The sequence below is a fragment of the Neolamprologus brichardi genome, chromosome 5 (assembly GCF_056152115.1).
Source record: "Neolamprologus brichardi isolate AB-2024 chromosome 5, ASM5615211v1, whole genome shotgun sequence".
Classification (NCBI taxonomy): Eukaryota; Metazoa; Chordata; class Actinopteri; order Cichliformes; family Cichlidae; genus Neolamprologus; species Neolamprologus brichardi.
This window is the reverse complement of record NC_142108.1, coordinates 32,122,091-32,143,143: the sequence shown is the minus strand read 5'-3', so window position 1 is coordinate 32,143,143 and position 21,053 is coordinate 32,122,091. Positions and strand designations below refer to the sequence as shown.

General features: G+C 40.3%; 2 protein-coding genes across 2 annotated transcripts; both read left to right on the top strand.

The window, feature by feature from the left end:
* Nucleotides 1-3,597: 3,597 nt before the first annotated feature.
* LOC148102837 (nuclear factor 7, ovary-like) lies at nt 3,598-5,073 on the top strand. Its single transcript, XM_087841216.1, has one exon. It carries the CDS (start codon nt 3,598-3,600, stop codon nt 5,071-5,073), a length of 1,476 nt encoding a protein of 491 aa, XP_087697342.1.
* Nucleotides 5,074-15,785: 10,712 nt separating this feature from the next.
* On the top strand, nt 15,786-17,276 carry LOC148102836 (E3 ubiquitin-protein ligase TRIM35-like). Its single transcript, XM_087841386.1, has one exon. It carries the CDS (start codon nt 15,786-15,788, stop codon nt 17,226-17,228), a length of 1,443 nt encoding a protein of 480 aa, XP_087697512.1. The 3' UTR covers nt 17,229-17,276.
* The last annotated feature ends 3,777 nt before the right edge of the window (nt 17,277-21,053 follow it).

The following is a 21,053-nucleotide window of genomic DNA, read 5'->3' as shown; positions in this document are numbered from 1 at the left end:
CTCCATGTTGTGCAAGGGCAAATCCAGAGGCAGTACCGCAGCATCTACCGATTCATTGCAGCAGGGATGGCGGTTGGCTCTGACCTCCTCATGGAGTTCGTTAACTGCTCTGGTCCGGTCTGACAGCATCGTTAACATCTTTTGTGAGGTCGCATCTGTTTCAAAGAACAATTCTAGAAAGATTAATGGTTTAAGCAGTGAGAGGAGAAAAACTAATATATCCATAAGTAATGGTGTAACATTCTCCATTCAAGTATAAGCAGTGTTGGGAAGGTTGCTTTTAAAATGTATTCCATTACAGATTACAGATTACATGCCCCAAAATGTATTCTGTAACGTATTTCGTTACGTTACTCAATGAGAGTAACGTATTCTGAATACTTTGGATTACTTAATATATTATCATGCTGTTTACAACTACGTGAATGTACTATTGCTGTGATTTATTACTGTTACTGAAGGTCCGCGGCTCCGAACCGTAGTAAAGGGACCTCTGACTAATACGGTGGGTTCTGTGTCGGCTCGTAGCTGAAAACTAGCTTTACTTTGTTGTCTGGGTCAACTTTGCTAGCAGAGACAGAGAGAGGCGTTGAAAGGCTGCTCCAACGAAACTTATTGTTTTTGGAGGAAAACACGAACACGGTGTACAGTCGAGTCTTAATAGCTTACTTACAACTGGGCTCGTCAGGCTCTCTTCTTGGCTGCAGTGGTTATTATTATATTTACATGCTTCCAGCTCCCGTTTTTGCTCGATGACAGCTCGTACTTTTCCTTTTTCTCCCTCCCTCGCTCACAGACACATAACGTGTATGGCAGTCCATTCTCCCTGCAGCACGGACTACACTGCCTATGATGCTACATTCTTTAGAGCTATACCTGTAGCATTCTGCCTGTTAGCTTAGCACAACAACAACAGGCGCTCTCTCACCCAGGAAACACACAGAGAGAGAGCGTCACCCTGTAACCATGGCAACCATAACGCTGCCGCCTGGAACAACAGAACGTAGCTGTCAAACAAAACCCAAACAGTCCTGACCCGCCACAATATGAAACAGGGAAGTACCGCCGTGTAATCCATTTATTTCAACAAAGTAACTGTATTCTAAATACCACCTTTTTAAACGGTAACTGTAACGGAATACAGTTACTCATATTTTGTATTTTAAATACATAACGGCTGTACATGTATTCCGTTACTCCCCAACACTGAGTATAAGTTGTTGTAACTGCTAAAAGTGTTTACTAGTTTTTTCCTGTCACATATATTTGATATTTGTATATGTAGCTTGCCATCACCAGTGTGTGAATGGGTGGATGACTGAATGTGTAAAGCGCTTTGGGGTCCTTAGAGACTAGTTAAAGCGCTGTACAAATATAGGCCATTTACCATATATACCATGTAAACTGTGAAATTCCAAGATTTTCAAACTTGCCTTGTAATAGTGGCCTCACAGAGTCTCTGGAGTCTACAGAAAAAATAAATCACAAAAAGATGACATTCAGGAGTATAAACTGGTGTTGTGAAGATAAGAGTACAATGACATTGTGATGCAGCTTTAAAACTATTTTAAAAGCATACCCTTTATAGGGAAGACATCGACATCAGACTCTGCATGCTGAGGAGATCGCAAAGCTGTGTTGGCGAAAGGTGCCGCAAGTTGGGCGGGGCATTATGATGGCTGCTATCAGTGGGCTGGGGGGCAGACTGCGGAGTGGTGAGGGCTGTTTAGAAATTTATTTAAGAATACAGACAACTTGTCAAAAAAGTATCCTTGTGTCAGACACAGATATGTACACAGACACTAGACAGTATTTTATTACCTGGTATTTTCACTCGAGGCGCCTGGGGAAACCGGTTTTTGTAGGCTGCTCATCCTCTGAGTCAGTATATGTGTACAGGGGATTTGGTCTGAAGAAAAGAAGTTAAAAACGGTCATAAGTAATTGTAAATGTGCTTTTGGCATATTTTTTCCTAAAGTTACAGTTTGATTTCTAACAACACACAGGAAACAGAGACGTGCAAGAAGGTACAGATGTGAGCTTCTACTTAGGGTTTTTTCTTCCAGTTCAGAGCAGAATTTCTTTTGTTAAGATGCCAGATGTTGTGTTTTTCTCCACAATTTTAATTATAAGCTAGATACATTGCTGCTAACAGCAACAGGGATGAGTCAGTGAGTCAGTTGGGCTTGTGAATCATGATTCATGAGTCAGTAAAGTGATTCTCGAGTATTGGACGATTCGTTCATGATTCGCGCATCGCTAGTCTAAAGTTTTCGTGTGCGAATAGACTATGGTTGTGTCCCAATTCAGGGTCTGCACGCTAGGTTTCTTTGAAAATACTTTCTTATATCCAGGTTCTTCCTCTGTGCTGCCGTCCTCCTCTCCTCCTGGCAGCGCAGGCTTGCCGCTGCTAAAACTAAACAGAGCTCCCTGAAAGGCTCAGACAATCACATTGGCCATATTTGTCACATGAGGTAGGACTCCAGTAGAGAACGTAATTTAACTCTTTCTGCACCACTAGGTGAACGAGACGTTGACAGATCGTTTTTTTCTTTCTATTGGGTTTGTTTTTCTTTACTCGAAGAGATCAAATTATTGGTGGGGACAATTCAATAATTGCTGGATATTGGTGGGGACATGTCCCTTCCGTCCATGCCAAATCTACACCCTTGTCTTAACCCAACTGAGCATTTCACTTGTTGAAGACTAAACTTTGGGCAAAAAGGCCTACAAACGAACAGCAACTGACAGCTGCTGCAGTAAAGGCCTGGCAGAGCATTAGAAAGGAGGAAACCAAGCATCTGGTGATTTCCATGAATTCAAGACTTCAGGCTGCTAGTTACGTATGTCAACACAGGGGCTCCCGGAGGACTGTGGAATTAGGAAGTGCAGGTTTTCGAACAAGAGCGACAGGATTAACCCGTCCTGTGTGCCAGAGAGGACTCAGATCTACTATGACAACTGTAACTTGCCATTTTTCAGTACAAAGGCTAGGTTGATTGAAAATAACATTAAGTTATTTGAACTCCCTGTAGATGTCACATACATACTTAAATGTACGACTGCTGAGCCAGACAGAACTGCTCTCAAGTGTTGCAATAAAACTGGCACCAAAAAAAAGAAAAGAAAGAAAGAAAACTTCAGGCTGCCATTGCCAGTGAAGGTATGGCAGCCTGAACCAAGTAACGAAGCGGGCGTTTTATTTTCAGGTATTTAATTTGTTCAATTACTTTTGAGCCCCTGAAATAAAGGGATTGTGTTCTACAACACCTCTCTCCACCCATAGAAATGAATCACACACCCTTTTAAGTATGCATCTTCCTCATTCATTGCTCATACTGCTGTCAAATTACATTCACCGTGACACTTTCACTTTCTGGACTATATATTTAGATTCTTTGTTAGAAAAGAGAGGAAGTTCAACGACAGAAGGATACGGTGAACACTGAAATACAGGGAATATCAGGATACTGACACTTCAACACGATGCTGCTGATTCCATGTTACAAACAGAAGTTTTACAGAAGGGAAAGTAAGTTTGAAGAAACTTCTTGAGTGGACGCCTCATTGTTTTTATTGTTTTTACTCCAGGACAAAATGTCTTCTCAGTCTGAAAATGATCTCTCCTGTCCCGTCTGCCACAACATCTATAGAGATCCTGTCATCCTGTCATGCAGCCACAACGTCTGTCGATTCTGTCTACAGACGTGGTGGAGAGAAAGAGAAATAAAAACCTGTCCACTTTGTAAGAAGATAAACCTGTCAAATGATCCGCCCCGTAACTTGGTGTTAAAGAACCTGTGTGAGGCTTTCTTACTGCAGAGAGATAAAAAAGCTTCTGCAGTGTCTGAGCCTCTCTGCAGTCTGCACCATGAGAAACTCAAACTTTTCTGTTTGGATCATCAGCAGCTGGTGTGTGTCGTCTGTCGAGATTCAAAAGCACACAAATACCACAGATTCAACCCAACTGAAGAAGCTGCCCAGGATCACAGAGAGGAGCTTCAGAAACACCTGAAGCCCTTACAAGATAAACTGAAGGTGTTTGAACAAGTCAAAGGAAACTTTGATCAAACAGCAGAACATATAAAGGTCCAGGCACAGCAGACGGAGAAGCAGATAAAGGAGGAGTTTAAAAAGCTTCAGCAGTTTCTACAAAATGAAGAGAAGGCCAGGCTGGCTGCTCTGAGGCAGGAAGAAAAGCAGAAGTTAAGAAAAATGGAGGAGAAGATTAAGTCTCTGAGTAGAGGGATAAAAACTCTTTCAGAAACAATCAGAGCCACAGAGGAGCAACTGAGAGCTGAAGACATCTCATTCCTCCACAACTACAAGGTTTCAGTGATCAGAGTCAAGCAGCGCCCCCTGCTGGATGCTCCACAGCTGGACTCAGGATCTCTGATAGATGTGGCCAAACACCTGGGCAACCTGACCTACAACATCTGGAATAAGATGAAGGAGATGGTCTCCTACACTCCTGTGATTCTGGATCCAAACACAGCTCATCCACAACTCATCATGTCTGACGATCTGACCAGTGCGACATTTGGAGGGAGACAGAAGGTTCCTGATAATCCAGAGAGGTTTGACTATTATAAAATTGCTGTGGGCTCGGAGGGCTTCAACTCAGGGACTCACATTTGGGATGTTGAGGTTGGAGAAGAGGGATTTTGGGGCTTTGGAGTTATGAATGAGTCTTTTGAGAGAAAGGTAGAAGCACTGTCAGGTTTCTGGCAATTAAGTTTCCAGGATGAAAAATACAGCGTATCAACAACACCAGATACATATGCATTTTTGTCAGTAAAAAAGCTGCAGAGGGTCAGAGTTCAGCTGGAGTATGACAGAGGGACGCTCTCATTCTTTGATCTGGATGCCAACACACTCATACACACCTTCAAATACAATTTCACTGAGAAGCTGTTTCCTTATGTTGGTACTGAGAAGAAACAACTGAAGATATTACCAGTGATCTTGAAAGTGGACGAGCATATAACTCCTCTATCAACAGATTTTTGGCCTCATTTTGAAACCATAAAATACACCCAACAAACACACATACCCAACTTTATCTGGGAATAAGAAAAAAACAGACATGAATACAAGCGTGAGGAGCATCTACAGAACAGCAGGGGGCGCTCTTCAACCATTAAATGCAGCTGAATATAATAATGTAGGTGGTTCCACCTACCACCTACATGTTTATGCCTAACAAGCACTGAGTTTAAAGTTGAAAATGTTTGATTTATTTTACTAAATTAGGTGGTTATAATCATTTTCATACATTTACTGCAAATGTGCTCATAATGAGTTGGCACTCAGTCTTCTGAAGGTCATAAGCTTTGTTCGGCTTTACTGTCCGGACTGATATATTGTAGGAAATGACTTAGAGTGCAGAGGGGTAATTGCAAACACGCTTACACACATAGATTATGATTAGAATAAGTCTTTGGGTCAGAGAGTTCTGAATATGATATTCTAAACCAACTTTGAATCACTAGAAAAACAATGGATAATAGCATTAGATTATCAAGGCTAGGCAGAGAGGTGTTTCGCTTTTCTGTCTCTTACAGAGGAGGGAGCAGATACCAGACGAGGTCATGGAGATACGAGGATGCTTCGGAGCAGACACCAAGACTGCGTCCATGCGGGAGGAAGTTAGCTGTTATAATCGATGTTTTTGTCTCACTATATAATGTTGTACAGCCCGTTTGAGGGTCATCCTTTTTGTCAAACATGCTGTTGGTTCACATAGAAGTCCGCAGCGCTGTGTAAACTTTCAACTGCAAAAAGCAAAATAAATCCTTTTTAAAGAGACATACCTTTTTTCTGAGATTCCTTCCAAAAAGTATGAACACAACAATACACTGAAACCAAAGCATGAACACAGAAGAAATCACCCCTCACTCAAAGAGTCTCATAACCCCTTTATCATCAGGTTTTGGGTTTGGTTTCAAAACCAGCAAAACGTTGCTTCATTCTTCTCAGGAGAAAACAGAAATATAACATGTTCCTTCACACTGAAATACATCACTGTGTTAGGTATTGTGGAGATGAAAAATTATTTTACTGTTACTATTCATAACCATTATTATTACTGTTGCATCACTTATGATTTATCATTATCATTTCATTAGAGCATTTATTGAAGCTGTTGATGTTACATTAAAGTTTGTATTTCAGGTGTGAGCTAAATTACATAATAATCTTTCATTGCAGGTGCATCTTGTCGGATAATAATATTATTTTATGCCATGTTAGACCCCAATTAAAGATTTTGAATTATTGGGTAGTTTTAGTTTGCATTATTCTCCTGAATTAGAAGAAGGTGATAACTATTACATTTGGTAAACTGATTTGCATTACATTAGACTGCTGATTTATTGTGAATGAATGATATTGTTTTATGATGCATTATACTGCTGAGTTATAAGAAATACTGTTTGCAGAAAGTCATCGCCTTATTTGTCTGACTAGAAGAGAACAGAGCATACTGCCCCATCTCAGCAGTAGCAGATAAACAGGGAGCCAAGGTCGTAGCTTAGGCGCTGTGTGTGAGAAAGAATGTGAATGTTTAGGCTTTTATGATTAGGTGGGGGCCACTAGAGGCTATAAGAGTTTGATCAATGCTCCACCATTTTGAGATCTGATGCTGTCAGCTGTATGGTGTCCATCTCCCACGCGTGTGTTCATTAAATCATCGTTTGACTCAACCCGGCCGGACCAGTGTTGTTATTTTGGTTTTCCTCTTGTATCCATCCCCAATATTTGAATCCGTAACAGTTTTGGGGGCTCGTCCTGTGGTATTGGGGAGGAAGTTTTGGAGGTTTGGACGGTCCGAGGTGGTTTAACGGGCAGGCACAAGCCAGTGGTCTGACGTGAGTGGGCAAGCCGGCACATCTAAAGGTGAGGCACAACCTGTTGAATGTAAATCCAAACTGTGCCAAATTGGACTGTATAAATTAAAAGTCTACTCACTGAAATTACTGGTGAAGGCCTGTTTTGGTTTTGATGAAAAATCTCATGAGTGTTGAAACTTGAAGTAAGCTTATAAGTTATAATACTGGGTTCGAGTCCCAAGATAAAGGAAAATAATACTGGGTTTGAGTCCCAAGAGAAAGGAAAATAATACTGGGTTCGAGTCCCAGGTAGTTTGATAGGGAATTGGTCATTTTGTGAGTTAGAGTCTCCATTGGTCTAAGGATTGCATCTGTGTTGGTCATTTTGCGAGTTAGAGTCTCCAGTGTCCATAACGTTGCATCTACCTCAGTCATACTCTTGTTTTTGAGTGTTGTCTGTTGTTTAAAAGTATTATAAATTATCTAAGAACGGCAATAGCTAAGAGGCGCATAGCCCGGAGGTTACGCTCTCTCCTGGCCGCGGACGCGCGACCTTGACCTGTCGGTGAACAGGGTTAGTTCAGTTTGGCTTGACTGTGGGGTACAGGGCATCCTGGAATAAGCTAGGAGTTAGAGTCTCCTTACCGTGTTGAACGGTATCTGCGCTTTTTTGGACACTTTAAATTGAGTTAGGGATTTTAGAGATGAGGCCAGATACAGTTAGAGTCTGATACTGGTTAATTGATTACAAAAAAGTTGGACTTTCTTCAGTTGGACCCGTTATCTTAAATTTGTCAAAATTGTGTAGGCGCTAAAACTTTCAGGCCTGAGAGTGATTGTAAATATAAGACGTCTTTGTAAATATAAGATAGAGAGTTGAGTGTGAAACGAGGCTGTGTGTGACGAGAGCGCGCTGCAGTGCTGCGAGCTATTTTTAGACAGTGTGTGAACATGCAAATGAGGTGGCTGCTGTGAAGCCCACAGAGGACTTCCTGTTTAGCGTGTTATTGAGTTTTATAAGTATGATTTGCAAACAATGATAGATGCCTGTAATTAAAACGCTGATTTTGCTGATTATAATATTACAAATAAAGTTTTGAATGACTACAGTGAATGTTTAATGTTTGGCTGGGTTTTGATATAGGAGAGATGGCTTTGCAGCTGCTGGGGGTGAGTGTCTGTGACCGGAAATGTGCATGCCCATAAAAGGCAGCTGCCTGACTGTGTGAACTATGCACCAAGAGAGAGAGAGAGTAAAATCTAGGCAGATGAAGCGAATGGAAATTCACTGGAAATTTTCAGGCAAGTTTTTCACTGAATTGTTTTTGGCACCATGTGTCCCTGAATCTCACAAGCAAGCTCTAATTCCTGGCTGAAGACATGGAATGCTGTTATTTAAGGTGGGAAATCAAAATTTGGGAAACAAAATTAAAAACACACACAATTAGAGAAATGCCTTGTTTGAGAAAAAAGTTAAAGTAACCCACCCACAAATGCACACACACGCAATGAAGAAACAGCTTACATTCATAAACACGTGAAATTTTTCCAGCAAGGCTAAAGCAGCGAAACTTAACATACACGTGATGTTAAATGATAAAGTTTATCCACTACTAACAAATAAACTCTCTGGGTTGCAGGACAACAACTTAACTTCAAAAAGAAAGACACTGGTATGACAAACCAGTGATGAAACAACAAATTAAGTGGTTAAAAGAGTCAAATTGTGACATGTTTTCCTCTGATTGATTAATACAAGTGATTACTGAATGAAATAAAATTCCTTTTTGAGTTATTAAACATGATCTTAAGAATTTTAACATGTACCTGTGTTGTCCTGTCAACTTGGTGGGTTATGACTTGATTATATAGTGAGAAAAAACAAAAAAAAGGGGGGGGAGAAGGCTGACACAGGGCCTGGCCCCTCTCTGAATAACACAGCCAAAACAACATCATTTTCCTGTTCGTCTGTTTTTGTTTTGTTTTTGTTTTTTCTCTTTATGCTTGATTGATTGAAAATGATGAATTAACGGTGTGAGCCTTATTTCGGAGCGCCACATTTTTGTGATTGAGATTTAATTGAAGGAGGAACACACTGAAAAAAGAAAAAGAAAAAAAAGAAAGAAAAGGGGACCAGCCCTTGGATTTACGTAAGCATCCCACGTGTATTTAACACAATTGCCTCAGGCTTTAAAGATCTGTACAAAATTCAACAGGAAATCATAGCTTTCCTGTATTTCCTATATTGTTGGCATGCTGGTGAGTGCTGTTGCTCCACAGTAAGAAGGTCCTGGGTGCAAGTCCACAGTCTGGCTAGTTTGCAGGGGTTTTTCTCTGGGTATTCTGGTTTCCTGCCACAGTGAAAAGTCATGCAGCTGTTAGAGCTAGGTTAATTGATGATTCTAAATTATCCGTGAATGTAAGTGTAAATGGTTGTTTGTTTTTAGGTGATAGACTGGTGAGCTGTCCGGGGTGCACCCTGCCTCATAACCTATCACTTCAGGGTTATTTCCCAGCCCTCCTGCAATCAGGATAAAGATAGGAGGATGGTAGTTGTAGTAGACCCATTCAATTTCTATGGTAACCAGAATCTAGACTTTGTTGAACCGTATGCAATATGAAGACAACATGTAGTATTTAAGGAACCAAGTAGTATTTGGATAAAAGTTATTGAATAGTGTTGAAATAAAATGACAGAATTGTGAAGGATTAAAATATTCCAGGAGTTCAACTTACTCCATCTGAACATGTTTCAATCGTGTTTTATGAACCCAAAATGCACAGGTTTACTGAATATGAAAAGGTTGTGTTGATTTAACTCAGTTGTTTAAGTTTCTACCAAAGCAAAACATTTGTGTGCAACTAGTGTCCACTATTGAATCAAATAAGTCCAACACGTTTTTGTCAGTGCAAAAAGGAGTTACGGTACCTGTATGCTTACACAATATTGTCCCGGGACGGAGAAAAACTTTCTGGTGAAGTTTTGGTTGATTTTGGGTTTTGCTTAACACTAGGTTGATTTTATCAGTGAGGTTTGGATTGTTTTCTCTCTCTAAGAGAGAGAAAGATGGTTTTATGCTTGGACATGTTTCTAACGGGCCCCAGTATTTGTTATTATATGATTATTTTATTGGTTACGTTTGTTTTTGCTTTTGTTACAGTGCACTGAAATAAGAACATCTGAGAGGAGTGATCCACCGGTGGTGATATTTTGGTATTTTGTGAGTTCCTGATTTAATAAATCAGCTCTTTAATCCAGGCCTGAGTGATTGAATTTCGGCCAAAAGTTTAAACTGACTTGATACTGAGACAAAAACGGTACCGACTTTAGGATTAGTAAATGCCCACAAACAATTCACCCAGCCTGTAAAAGAAGGGTGGATGTTTTGTCTTGCTTTGTTTTGTTTTTGCAGGAACAGAAGGAGGACAGAGACTTACGGGGGAGGCTGTAGCTTCACATGAGTGTGAACTGCAGACTTAACCCTTTGGTTGCTAATTTTGAGTTACTGATGTTTGCATCAAGAAAATTGTGTTTTATTTGCTGTGTTTTGATTAATGTATCACATTATATTGTTGGGAATGTTAAATGCTAAAGTGAAGAAAAGCTTTGATTTCACTCATGACTGAACATGTTATTATTAACCATAGCAGGCCACTGTAAAAAGCCAATTAATTTTGATAGAAAAAAAAAAGCAAAAAAAACTCTATTGATGTCTATGAATAACAGGGGAATGATAGACTTTCACATTCAAAATAGAGATATGTAATGACAAACCCTGGTCCACGTCATTTAGGTTCTCCATTGAAATAGTCAATAATTTAGAAAAGTAAGATAGAACCGACAGGGGCATGTGCTGAGATGTGGTGCTGCACAAGAACAAGAGCAAAATAAAGAAAAATTATTGTGTTTAGCTTTGATAAATTCAAATTAAAATGTACCATTACACTCAGAGGATCAATATGAAATTCAATATATGCTAATTTTGTATGAAGTACATGACTGATAACTGTTCTGTCCTGAGCTTTTGTTTTTACAGCACCCACTTGACCACACCAACAGTTTCTCGCCACCAAAAGGGGGTACTTGCAAAGAATAGGGAGGAATACCATCAGAAGTGGGAAAGGTAAGCCCCGATGGGGGTGATAACATCATTAATTTCACGTATGGTCAAATTCTTAAAATTTGACCCCTAACATGAAAAATTCTTCAAACATTTAGAGACAGAGTGGAGTTCTAGATAAACATAATGTAGCAAACCACATAAGGATGGAGCGTTGGAATCAATAAGATGGTGAAATAACACACAGGAAAAATGTTGATCATGTTGATTATGTTTATTCCAGTGTGCAGGGATTGGCTAATCTGACCAGGAAATGTTATAAAATGGATTGTCGGAACAGTCAGCGTTAAAGTCACCTTTGACAGTCCAGACTAAGATGGCGTTGGACATCTTCAGGGCGGAAAAGGGTTGGTGTGACCAAGGTGTGGTTTGGCTTGTTGTATGTATATTCCAAGATGATACGGCTCTGGATGGACCAGTTACCAGGGCATGGAAGGAAGACAGACTTATTAAATGAGGAGAAGGAATTTTCTGGGATTGAAGATCCTCTGGGTGAGTGGTTGACTAAAAGCATGCATAAAATAAAAGCTATCTTTTGTTATTGATTGGTAATAGATTGATAATTGGCCACATTTACAGCTGTATTGACTTGTTGTGGACGTAGTCTACTTCATGTTTAAGCACTCTAATTAACAGATTGAAAATAGTGACATTAAAGGAAGAATATGCAGCACCACCCTGTCAAATGCCAGTGCCGGTGGGGCTCAGTGATGAATCAGGTGAGCTGGATTCATGGCTGAATCAAAACATAGATGCCCCTGCTGTGGTCAGTAAGGGATAAAAAGGGGGTGTTTTACTGTTATTGTACAATCAGCATTATTGTTACATCAGAATCATATAACAAGCATTGCATTGAACATTTATTGAAGCTATTGACATATTAACATTTGTATTACAGTGATTGTTATAACCTCATGTTAATCTTCTATTTACAGGTGTCAAAAGTAGTCAACAAGTTCATGTTGAAGTGAAGTTCATATTAATACAGGTTTTGTTTGTAGACAATTGTGAAGACGCAGGCTCTGGGCGGAGCCCGGAGTTGAACAGATCTAACATGACAATTAAATTGATTTCATTCCCTAACACAGGATAACAAGACTGGAGCAACGACACTGGATAGGAGAAAGTCTGATACTTTCTAAGATATGAGGTCACTAACCTGTTCTTTTAATTTTCTAGCTTCGTTGAATTGACACATGTTAGAATTAAAAATGGCTAATTTGTTTTTTATGTCTTTTATTAGAATGAGTGGTTTTAATCATTTTTATATATATCTTGCAAATGTGCTTATAATGAGTTGGCACTCGGTCTTTTGAAGGTCATAAGCTTCGTTCGGCGATAGTCCGGACTGATAAAGTGTAGGAATGCCAGTGCAGCGGGCTAAATGCAAACACGCTCACACACATACACTAAATTAGGATAAGTCCTTGGGACATTCTGAATGTTCTAAACCAATTCTGAACCACCAAAAGATCAGTAGACAACAACATTAGATTGTTAGAGCTAGGAAGAGAGGTGTTTTGGTTTTCTGTCTCTTACAGAGAAAGGAACAGACACCAGACGAGGTCACAGATATACGACTGCTGAAACACCAACTGGGTTCAAGTGTCATGGCATTTTGGGCTCCAGCTAGTCACCTCAAAAGGATGGATCCCATAAACACAGCAATAACCATGAAGGGGTTGGCGGAAATCCAGGAACACCAGACCAACGAGGTTCGAGAGGCTCTTGGTCGAAAGGGGGACACGTTCCTGTTCCTTTTGCTGGGAAACACAGCTTTGACCCCAGAATACACAGATCATTGTTTGAAATCGGGGCAGAATAATCCCCTGATCTGTGCAACGACTGAAGGGTTGTCTAACCCCTGAGGTTGAAGGAAGAAGAGCAGAGGATCACCCGACTGGAAGACACTGGTGCCTACAGCAATAAAATAAAGGTTAAAAGCTCCTCGGACAGAGGTTCTAGTCCGAGTACGTTTGAAGGGTATAAGGTAGCACCGAAATAAAGCTGTGGGAGAACTGGGGAGTGATGGGAGTATCATCTGTACCTACTATTGTTGTTGTAATAATATTTTTTCTTGCATCTGAACTGCGCAAACACAGAGGTCATCTCACATATGGTTTACCCAACAGGGGGACAAAGGGCCTCAGGGGTAAGGAGAAATGAACCCGGCAACACTGGATTGCAGGGTGTAAGTGAGCTCTTTAAGTCTAAAGAGCTCATCAGGGGGAATTGTTGGATTATAATATTATTTTATGCCATGTTAGACCCCTTATTAAAGATTGTGAATTATTATGTAGTTTTAGTTTGCATTATACTCCTGAATTAGAAGAAGGTGATAACTATTACATTTGGTAAACTGATCTGCATTACATTAGACTGCTGATTTATTGTGAATGAATGATATTGTTTTATGATGCATTATACTGCTGAGTTATAAGAAATACTGTTTGCAGAAAGTCATCGCCTTACTTGTCTGGTTAGAAGAGAACAGAGCATTACAGTCCCATCTCAGCAGGAGCAGATAAACAGGGAGCCAAGGTCGTAGCTTAGGCGCTGTGTGTGAGAAAGAATGTGAATGTTTAGGCTTTTATGATTAGGTGGGGGCCACTAGAGGCTATAAGAGTTTGATCAAGGCTCCATCATTTTGAGATCTGATGCTGTCTGCTGTATGGTGTCCATCTCCCACGCGTGTGTTCATTAAATCATCGTTTGACTCAACCCGGCCGGACCAGTGTTGTTATTTTGGTTTTCCTCTTGTATCCATCCCCAATATTTGAATCCGTAACAATCTGTAATCATGTTATACACATATTGCATTTTTGTGCTAATTAAAGAGTTGAAGCTCAGTTGATAATGGTCTGAAGCTTCGGTCAGCGTGAGTTTGGCCGATCAATTGGAAAACCTATTGAGCTAATGAAAGATTGCATACATGCTTACAGTACAATTCACCACATATTATATAGAAATAGAATAAAGGCCTGGGTGCCCTCAGCAGCCTGTTGCATTGGAGTCTGCCTGGTAACACACGACTCAAACGGAGTCAGGAAGTATGCTTCTGAAATGTCTTTGTTTGTCGAGTTAGGTCATGCACTGAGGTTAAGACACAGACACAGACACATAGGCTGCCTGAACACACATACACAGTATTTAGACTTGTTTTGCTCGAAACTGCAAGTTGTTTTACCTGCGTACGTGACAGTTTAATTTCCACAGATAAGTGAAGTGAAATAACAGGAAGCATCTGGCGGTGGTGGAGGAACAGAGGAAGGAACTGGTTTTTTTTAGAATATGTCCAAGGTGGAATTACTGGAACTTATGCATGTTTGTTATCTGCTTTTGACGCATAATGTTCGTCATCAACTATGTTACATATATGACACCCCATTTATTGTTCTGGGAAGATTGATGCTGTTTGAGTGATCGTGCTCGGCTTCCCACATATATACGTGCTTAAATAAAATCATTGTTTTGACGCACAATGGACTTCGAGTCGTTTGTCTCTCACCTCAAATCAAGAATCAGGACAGTATACAAGAAGCATACCGGGTGGTGGAGATATGAACATATGCATATAGGCCGTGACTAAGATTGCAGAAGTTTGATATTTTCTGTCTTTGATATTTACTGCTGAAATCTGATTTAAAAAAAACCCGATGGGACTAATTATAGTAACACATTTTAGGATAGAATTGTGCAAAAGTCTTGAGCCACCACACATTTTATTAGATTTTTCTGGGAAAATAAGTGCCACATATCCTTAAACCATTTACAAACATGTCTGTAGATACAGCATATAAGGCAGAGACAGCTTTTTGAAAAAAAAATTCTCATTAGTTTGAAAGTCGGTATGATCTCACACTGCTTCAGTAACACTGCTGTGTTTTAATTTTTAATGTTTAAATTTATTTATAATTATCTATACTATGTTGTCTGTTATGTGCAAACACACCTCTGGGCCATCGCTTGAGTTAGGGGACTTTTTTATGCTTGAATAAATAATTTACGATTTGTCACAATGAGGAACATTTCAGATTTTATGCCTTTCATCTATTTTTTATTTGAAAGTGAAAAGAAAAAAAACGAGGTCTGAGCAGTGAAAAATTGCAGATTCATCCTATTTATGCTTTAGTGTTTGAAATTATTTTTTAATGCTATAATTTCTTGTCAGCATTGTTAGCCTGTGTGTATTCTTTGTTTGCACCCTTTGTAACAGGAGACTTCTTCTGTTTGTCAGGCTACATTGCTGAATGAAATGCTTCATGTTAACATATTCTGTGCTCACGTAATCCTTCAAATGTTGACATATCAGTTACCTTTTATTACTCAGTGTTCTAATGGCATCCTGTGACTTTGGTAGATAACTTTACCAAAAACATGTAAAGTGTTGCCATAATCTGTACTGTTCTTTGAACCTCTTAAAAATTAAATTAAAGTAATAAAGACAACCTGGTTTCATGCACCACCATTTATTTGACATTTCTACAACACCTCTCTCCACCCCATATAGAAATGAATCACACACCCTTTTAAGTATGCATCTTACTCATTCATTGTTCATACTGGTGTCAAATTACATTCACCGTGACACTTTCAGTTTCTGGACTATATATTTAGATTCTTTGTTAGAAAAGAGAGGACGTTCAACGACAGAAGGATACGGTGAACACTGAAATACAGGGAATATCAGGATACTGACACTTCAACACGATGCTGCTGATTCCATGTTACAAACAGAAGTTTTACAGAAGTCAAAGCTAAAAGTGAAAGTAAGTTTGAAGAAACTTCTTGAGTGGACGCCTCATTGTTTTCATTGTTGTTACTCCAGGACAAAATGTCTTCTCAGTCGGAAAATGATCTCTCCTGTCCCGTCTGCCACAACATCTATAGAGATCCTGTCATCCTGTCATGCAGCCACAGCTTCTGTCGATTCTGTTTGCAGACGTGGTGGAGCGAGATTCTAGAACACAACTGCCCACTTTGTAAGAAGATAAACCTGTCAAATGATCCGCCCCGTAACTTGGTGTTAAAGAACCTGTGTGAGGCTTTCTTACTGCAGAGAGATAAAAACCCTTCTGCAGTGTCTGAGCCTCTCTGCAGTCTGCACCATGACAAACTCAAACTTTTTTGTTTGGATCATCAGCAGCTGGTGTGTGTCGTCTGTCGAGATTCAAAAGCACACAAAGACCACAGATTCAACCCAACTGAAGAAGCCGCCCAGGATCACAGAGAGGAGCTTCAGAAACACCTGAAGTCCTTACAAGATAAACTGAAGGTGTTTGAACAAGTCAAAGGAAACTTTGATCAAACAGCAGAACATATAAAGGTCCAGGCACAGCAGACGGAGAAGCAGATAAAGGAGGAGTTTAAAAAGCTTCAGCAGTTTCTCCAAAATGAAGAGGAAGCCAGGCTGGCTGCTCTGAGGCAGGAAGAAGAGCAGAAGTTAAGAAAAATGGAGGAGAAGATTGAGTCTCTGAGTAGAGAAATAAAAACTCTTTCAGAAACAATCAGAGCCACAGAGGAGGAACTGAGAGCTGAAGACGTCTCATTCCTGCACAACTACAAGGTTTCAGTCAACAGAGTCAAGCTGCTCCCCCTGCTGGATGCTCCACAGCTGGTCTCAGGAGCTCTGATAGATGTGGCCAAACACCTGGGCAACCTGACCTACAACATATGGAATAAGATGAAGGAGATGGTCTCCTACACTCCTGTGATTCTGGATCCAAACACAGCTCATCCACAACTCATATTATCTGAAGATCTGACCAGTGTGACATTTGGAGGGAGACAGAAGGTTCCTGATAATCCAGAGAGGTGTCACTATTGGAAAATTGTCCTGGGCTCTGAGGGCTTCGACTCAGGGACTCACATTTGGGATGTTGAGGTTGGAGAAGAGGGATTTTGGGCCTTTGGTGTTGTAAATGAGTCTTATGAGAGAAAGGTAGAAGCACTGTCAGGTTTCTGGCAATTATGTTTCGAGGATGAAAAGTACATAGTAACAACAGCACCATATACAGGTACATTTTTGTCAGTAAAGAAGCTGCAGAGGGTCAGAGTTCAGCTGGAGTATGACAGAGGGAAGCTCTCATTCTATGATCTGGATGCCAACACACTCATACACACCTTCGAACACAATTTCACTGAGAAGCTGTTTCCTTATCTTTTTACTGAGAAAGACCCAGTGAAGATATTACCAGTGATCTTGAAAGTGGACGAGCATATAACTCCTCTATCAACAGGTTTTAGATCTCATTTTGAAACCAGTAAAAAGTCCTAGCATTAATAGTTGCAAGATACACATCCTCCTCATCCTGTACATATTTGTTTCCAGGCTTTAACAACATGAAGATACAGTTACAGAAATATTCAGCTACAATATTTGCTGCTGAGATTTTAACAATATAATATAAAATATACCCAACAAACTCACATACGCAACTTTATCTGGGAATAAGAAAAAAACAGACATGAATACAAGCGTGAGGAGGGTCTACAGAACAGCAGGGGGCGCTCTTCAACCATTAGATGCAGCTGAATATAATAATGTAGGTGGTTCCACCTACATGTTTATGCCGAACAAGCACTGAGTTTAAAGCCTCCACAATTATTTTAAAAAGTGATTTTGCCAAACTGGAAAATTGGAAAAAAAATGTCAGTTTTATTAAACTGCTAAACTGTCTTCAATAATCTGTTGTGTGTAAAGACTTTTATTTTTGGCCTCTTCAGCTCAACTTCAACTCTTTGTTTTCCTTTCTAAGAAGACTGTCAGCTGTTCACTTGTGCTGGGCTCTGAGGGCTTTGACTCAGAGATTGTGATCTTGAAGTCAGAAATGATGAGGACTGAACCCTTGGCCTGGTGACGGGGTCTTGTCTAAGAAAGGGACAAACACAGACTGGATCCTGGGAAATATATTTGTTTGAAGGAACTAACGCAGCAGCCTCTTCATCACTTCCATGTAAAGTTGTTTCAGTGAAGAAGGTCCAGAGGGTGGGAGGTTAGCTGGACTGTAACAGAGAGATGCTCTCATTCTTTGATGTGAACATTAACACACACCTACATGCCTTCAAGCTCAGTTTCACAGAGAAGTTGTTTCCACACTGTTGTGATTGAAAATGTTTGATTTATTTTACTAAATTAGGTGGTTATAATCATTTTCATACATTTACTGCAAATGTGCTCATAATGAGTTGGCGCTCAGTCTTCTGAAGGTCATAAGCTTTGTTCGGCTTTACTGTCCGGACTGATATATTGTAGGAAATGACTTAGAGTGCAGAGGGGTAATTGCAAACACGCTTACACACATAGATTATGATTAGAATAAGTCTTTGGGTCAGAGAGTTCTGAATATGATATTCTAAACCAACTTTGAATCACTAGAAGAACAATGGATAATAGCATTAGATTATCAAGGCTATAGGCAGAGAGGTGTTTTGCTTTTCTGTCTCTTACAGAGGAGGGAGCAGATACCAGACGAAGTCATGGAGATATGAGGATGCTTCGGAGCAGACACCAAGACTGCGTCCATGCGGGAGGAAGTTTGCTGTTATAATCGATGTTTTTGTCTCACTATATAATGTTGTACAGCCCGTTTGAGGGTCATCCTTGTTGTCAAACATGCTGTTGGTTCACATAGAAGTCCTCAGCGCTGTGTAAACTTTCAACTGCAAAAAGCAAAATAAATCCTTTTTAAAGAGACATACCTTTTTTCTGAGATTCCTTCCAAAAAGTATGAACACAACAATACACTGAAACCAAAGCATGAACCACAGAAGAAATCACCCCTCACTCAAAGAGTCTCATGACATCGACATCAGACTCTGCAGACTGGGGAGATCACAAAGCTGTGTTGGCGAAAGGTGCCGCAAGCTGGGCGGGGCATTATGATGGTTGCTATCAGTGGGCTGGGGGGCAGACTGCAGAGTGGTGAGGGCTGTTTAGAAATTTATTTAAGAATACAGACAACTTGTCAAAAAAGTATCCTTGTGTCAGACACAGATATGTACACAGACACTAGACAGTATTTTACCTGGTATTTTCACTCGAGGCGCCTGGGGAAACCGGTTTTTGTAGGCTGCTCATCCTCTGAGTCAGTATATGTGTACAGGGGATTTGGTCTGAAGAAAAGAAGTTAAAAACGGTCATAAGTAATTGTAAATGTGCTTTTGGCATATTTTTTCCTAAAGTTACAGTTTGATTTCTAACAACACACACAGGAAACAGAGACGTGCAAGACGGTACAGTATACAAGGAATTTTTGAAGTGCACAAGTGTACATGGCTTTGCATTTTTAAAAAGTTTACAAACTTCCACCTTTTGGACTATATTATGTGGTGATATTGCAGTATGCGAGCACCACAGATATGTATAAAAGACAAGATCATAAATTCTTAACAATCAAAGATATGTTTGTGAATAAAAATGTTTTACTTGTGCTTTCTTTTAAGACTGGTCTGGGTTTCTGCTTCGGACTGAAGGTCAGAGTGTTCACGTAGAGATCTCTGAAGACTGCGTTCTGCTTCGTGAAATGTGCCTGGAAATACAAACACAATGTACGGCCAGGCATACATTACGTGTGGACAAAAGGTGCAAACGCATAGAAAAATCAGCGTTTTCAAAAATACGCTGGTACGTGTGGACGTAACCTTATTCATTATTCAAGGCACAAACGGAAAGTCATGTACGCGTGCAGCGTAAAGTTAGGTGAGCGTGCAACGTACAGTCATGTGGGCATGCCGCGTGAGCATTCGAACTGAGTCTAAAGTTTTCGTGTGCGAATAGACTATGGCTGTGTCCCAATTCTGGGTCTGCACGCTAGGTTTCTTTGAAAAATACTTTCTTATATCCAGGTTCTTCCTCTGTGCTGCCGTCCTCCTCTCCTCCTGGCAGCGCAGGGTTGCCGCTGCTAAAACTAAACAGAGCTCCCTGAAAGGCTCAGCCAATCACATTGGCCATATTTGTCACATGCGGTAGGACTCCGGTAGAGAACGTAATTTAACTCTTTCTGCACCACTAGGTGAACGAGACGTTGATAGATCGTTTTTTTCTTTCTATCGGGTTTGTTTTTCTTTACTCGAAGAGATCAAATTATTGGTGGGGACAATTCAATAATTGCTGGATATTGGTGGGGACATGTCCCTTCCGTCCATGCCAAATCTACACCCTTGTCTTAACCCAACTGAGCATTTCACTTGTTGAAGACTAAACTTTGGGCAAAAAGGCCTACAAACGAACAGCAACTGACAGCTGCTGCAGTAAAGGCCTGGCAGAGCATTAGAAAGGAGGAAACCAAGCATCTGGTGAATTCCATGAATTCAAGACTTCAGGCTGCCATTTACGTATGTCAACACAGGGGCTCCCGGAGGACTGTGGAATTAGGAAGGGCAGGTTTTCGAACAAGAGCGACAGGATTAACCCGTCTTGTGTGCCAGAGAGGACTCAGATCTACTATGACAACTGTAACTTGCCATGTTTCAGTACAAAGGCTAGGTTGATTGAAATTAACATTAAGTTATTTGAACTCCTCGTAGATGTCACATACATACTTAAATGTACGACTGCTGAGCCAGACAGAACTGCTCTCAAGTGTTGCAATAAAACTGGCACCAAACAAAAAAGAAAAAAGAAAACTTCAGGCTGCCATTGTCAGTGAAGGTATGGCAGCCTGAACCAAGTAACGAAGCAGACATTTTATTTTCAGGTATTTAATTTGTTCAATTACTTTTGAGCCCCTGAAGTAAAGGGATTGTGTTCTACAACACCTCTCTCCACCCCATGTAGAAATGAATCACACACCCTTTTAAGTATGCATCTTCCTCATTCATTGCTCACACTGGTGTCAAATTACATTCACCGTGACACTTTCAGTTTCTGGACTATGTATTTAGATTCTTTGTTAGAAACGAGAGGAAGTTCAACGACAGAAGGATACGGTGAACACTGAAATACAGGGAATATCAGGATACTGACACTTCAACACGATGCTGCTGATTCCATGTTACAAACAGAAGTTTTACAGAAGTCAAAGCTAAAAGTGAAAGTAAGTTTGAAGAAACTTCTTGAGTGGACGCCTCATTGTTTTCATTGTTGTTACTCCAGGACAAA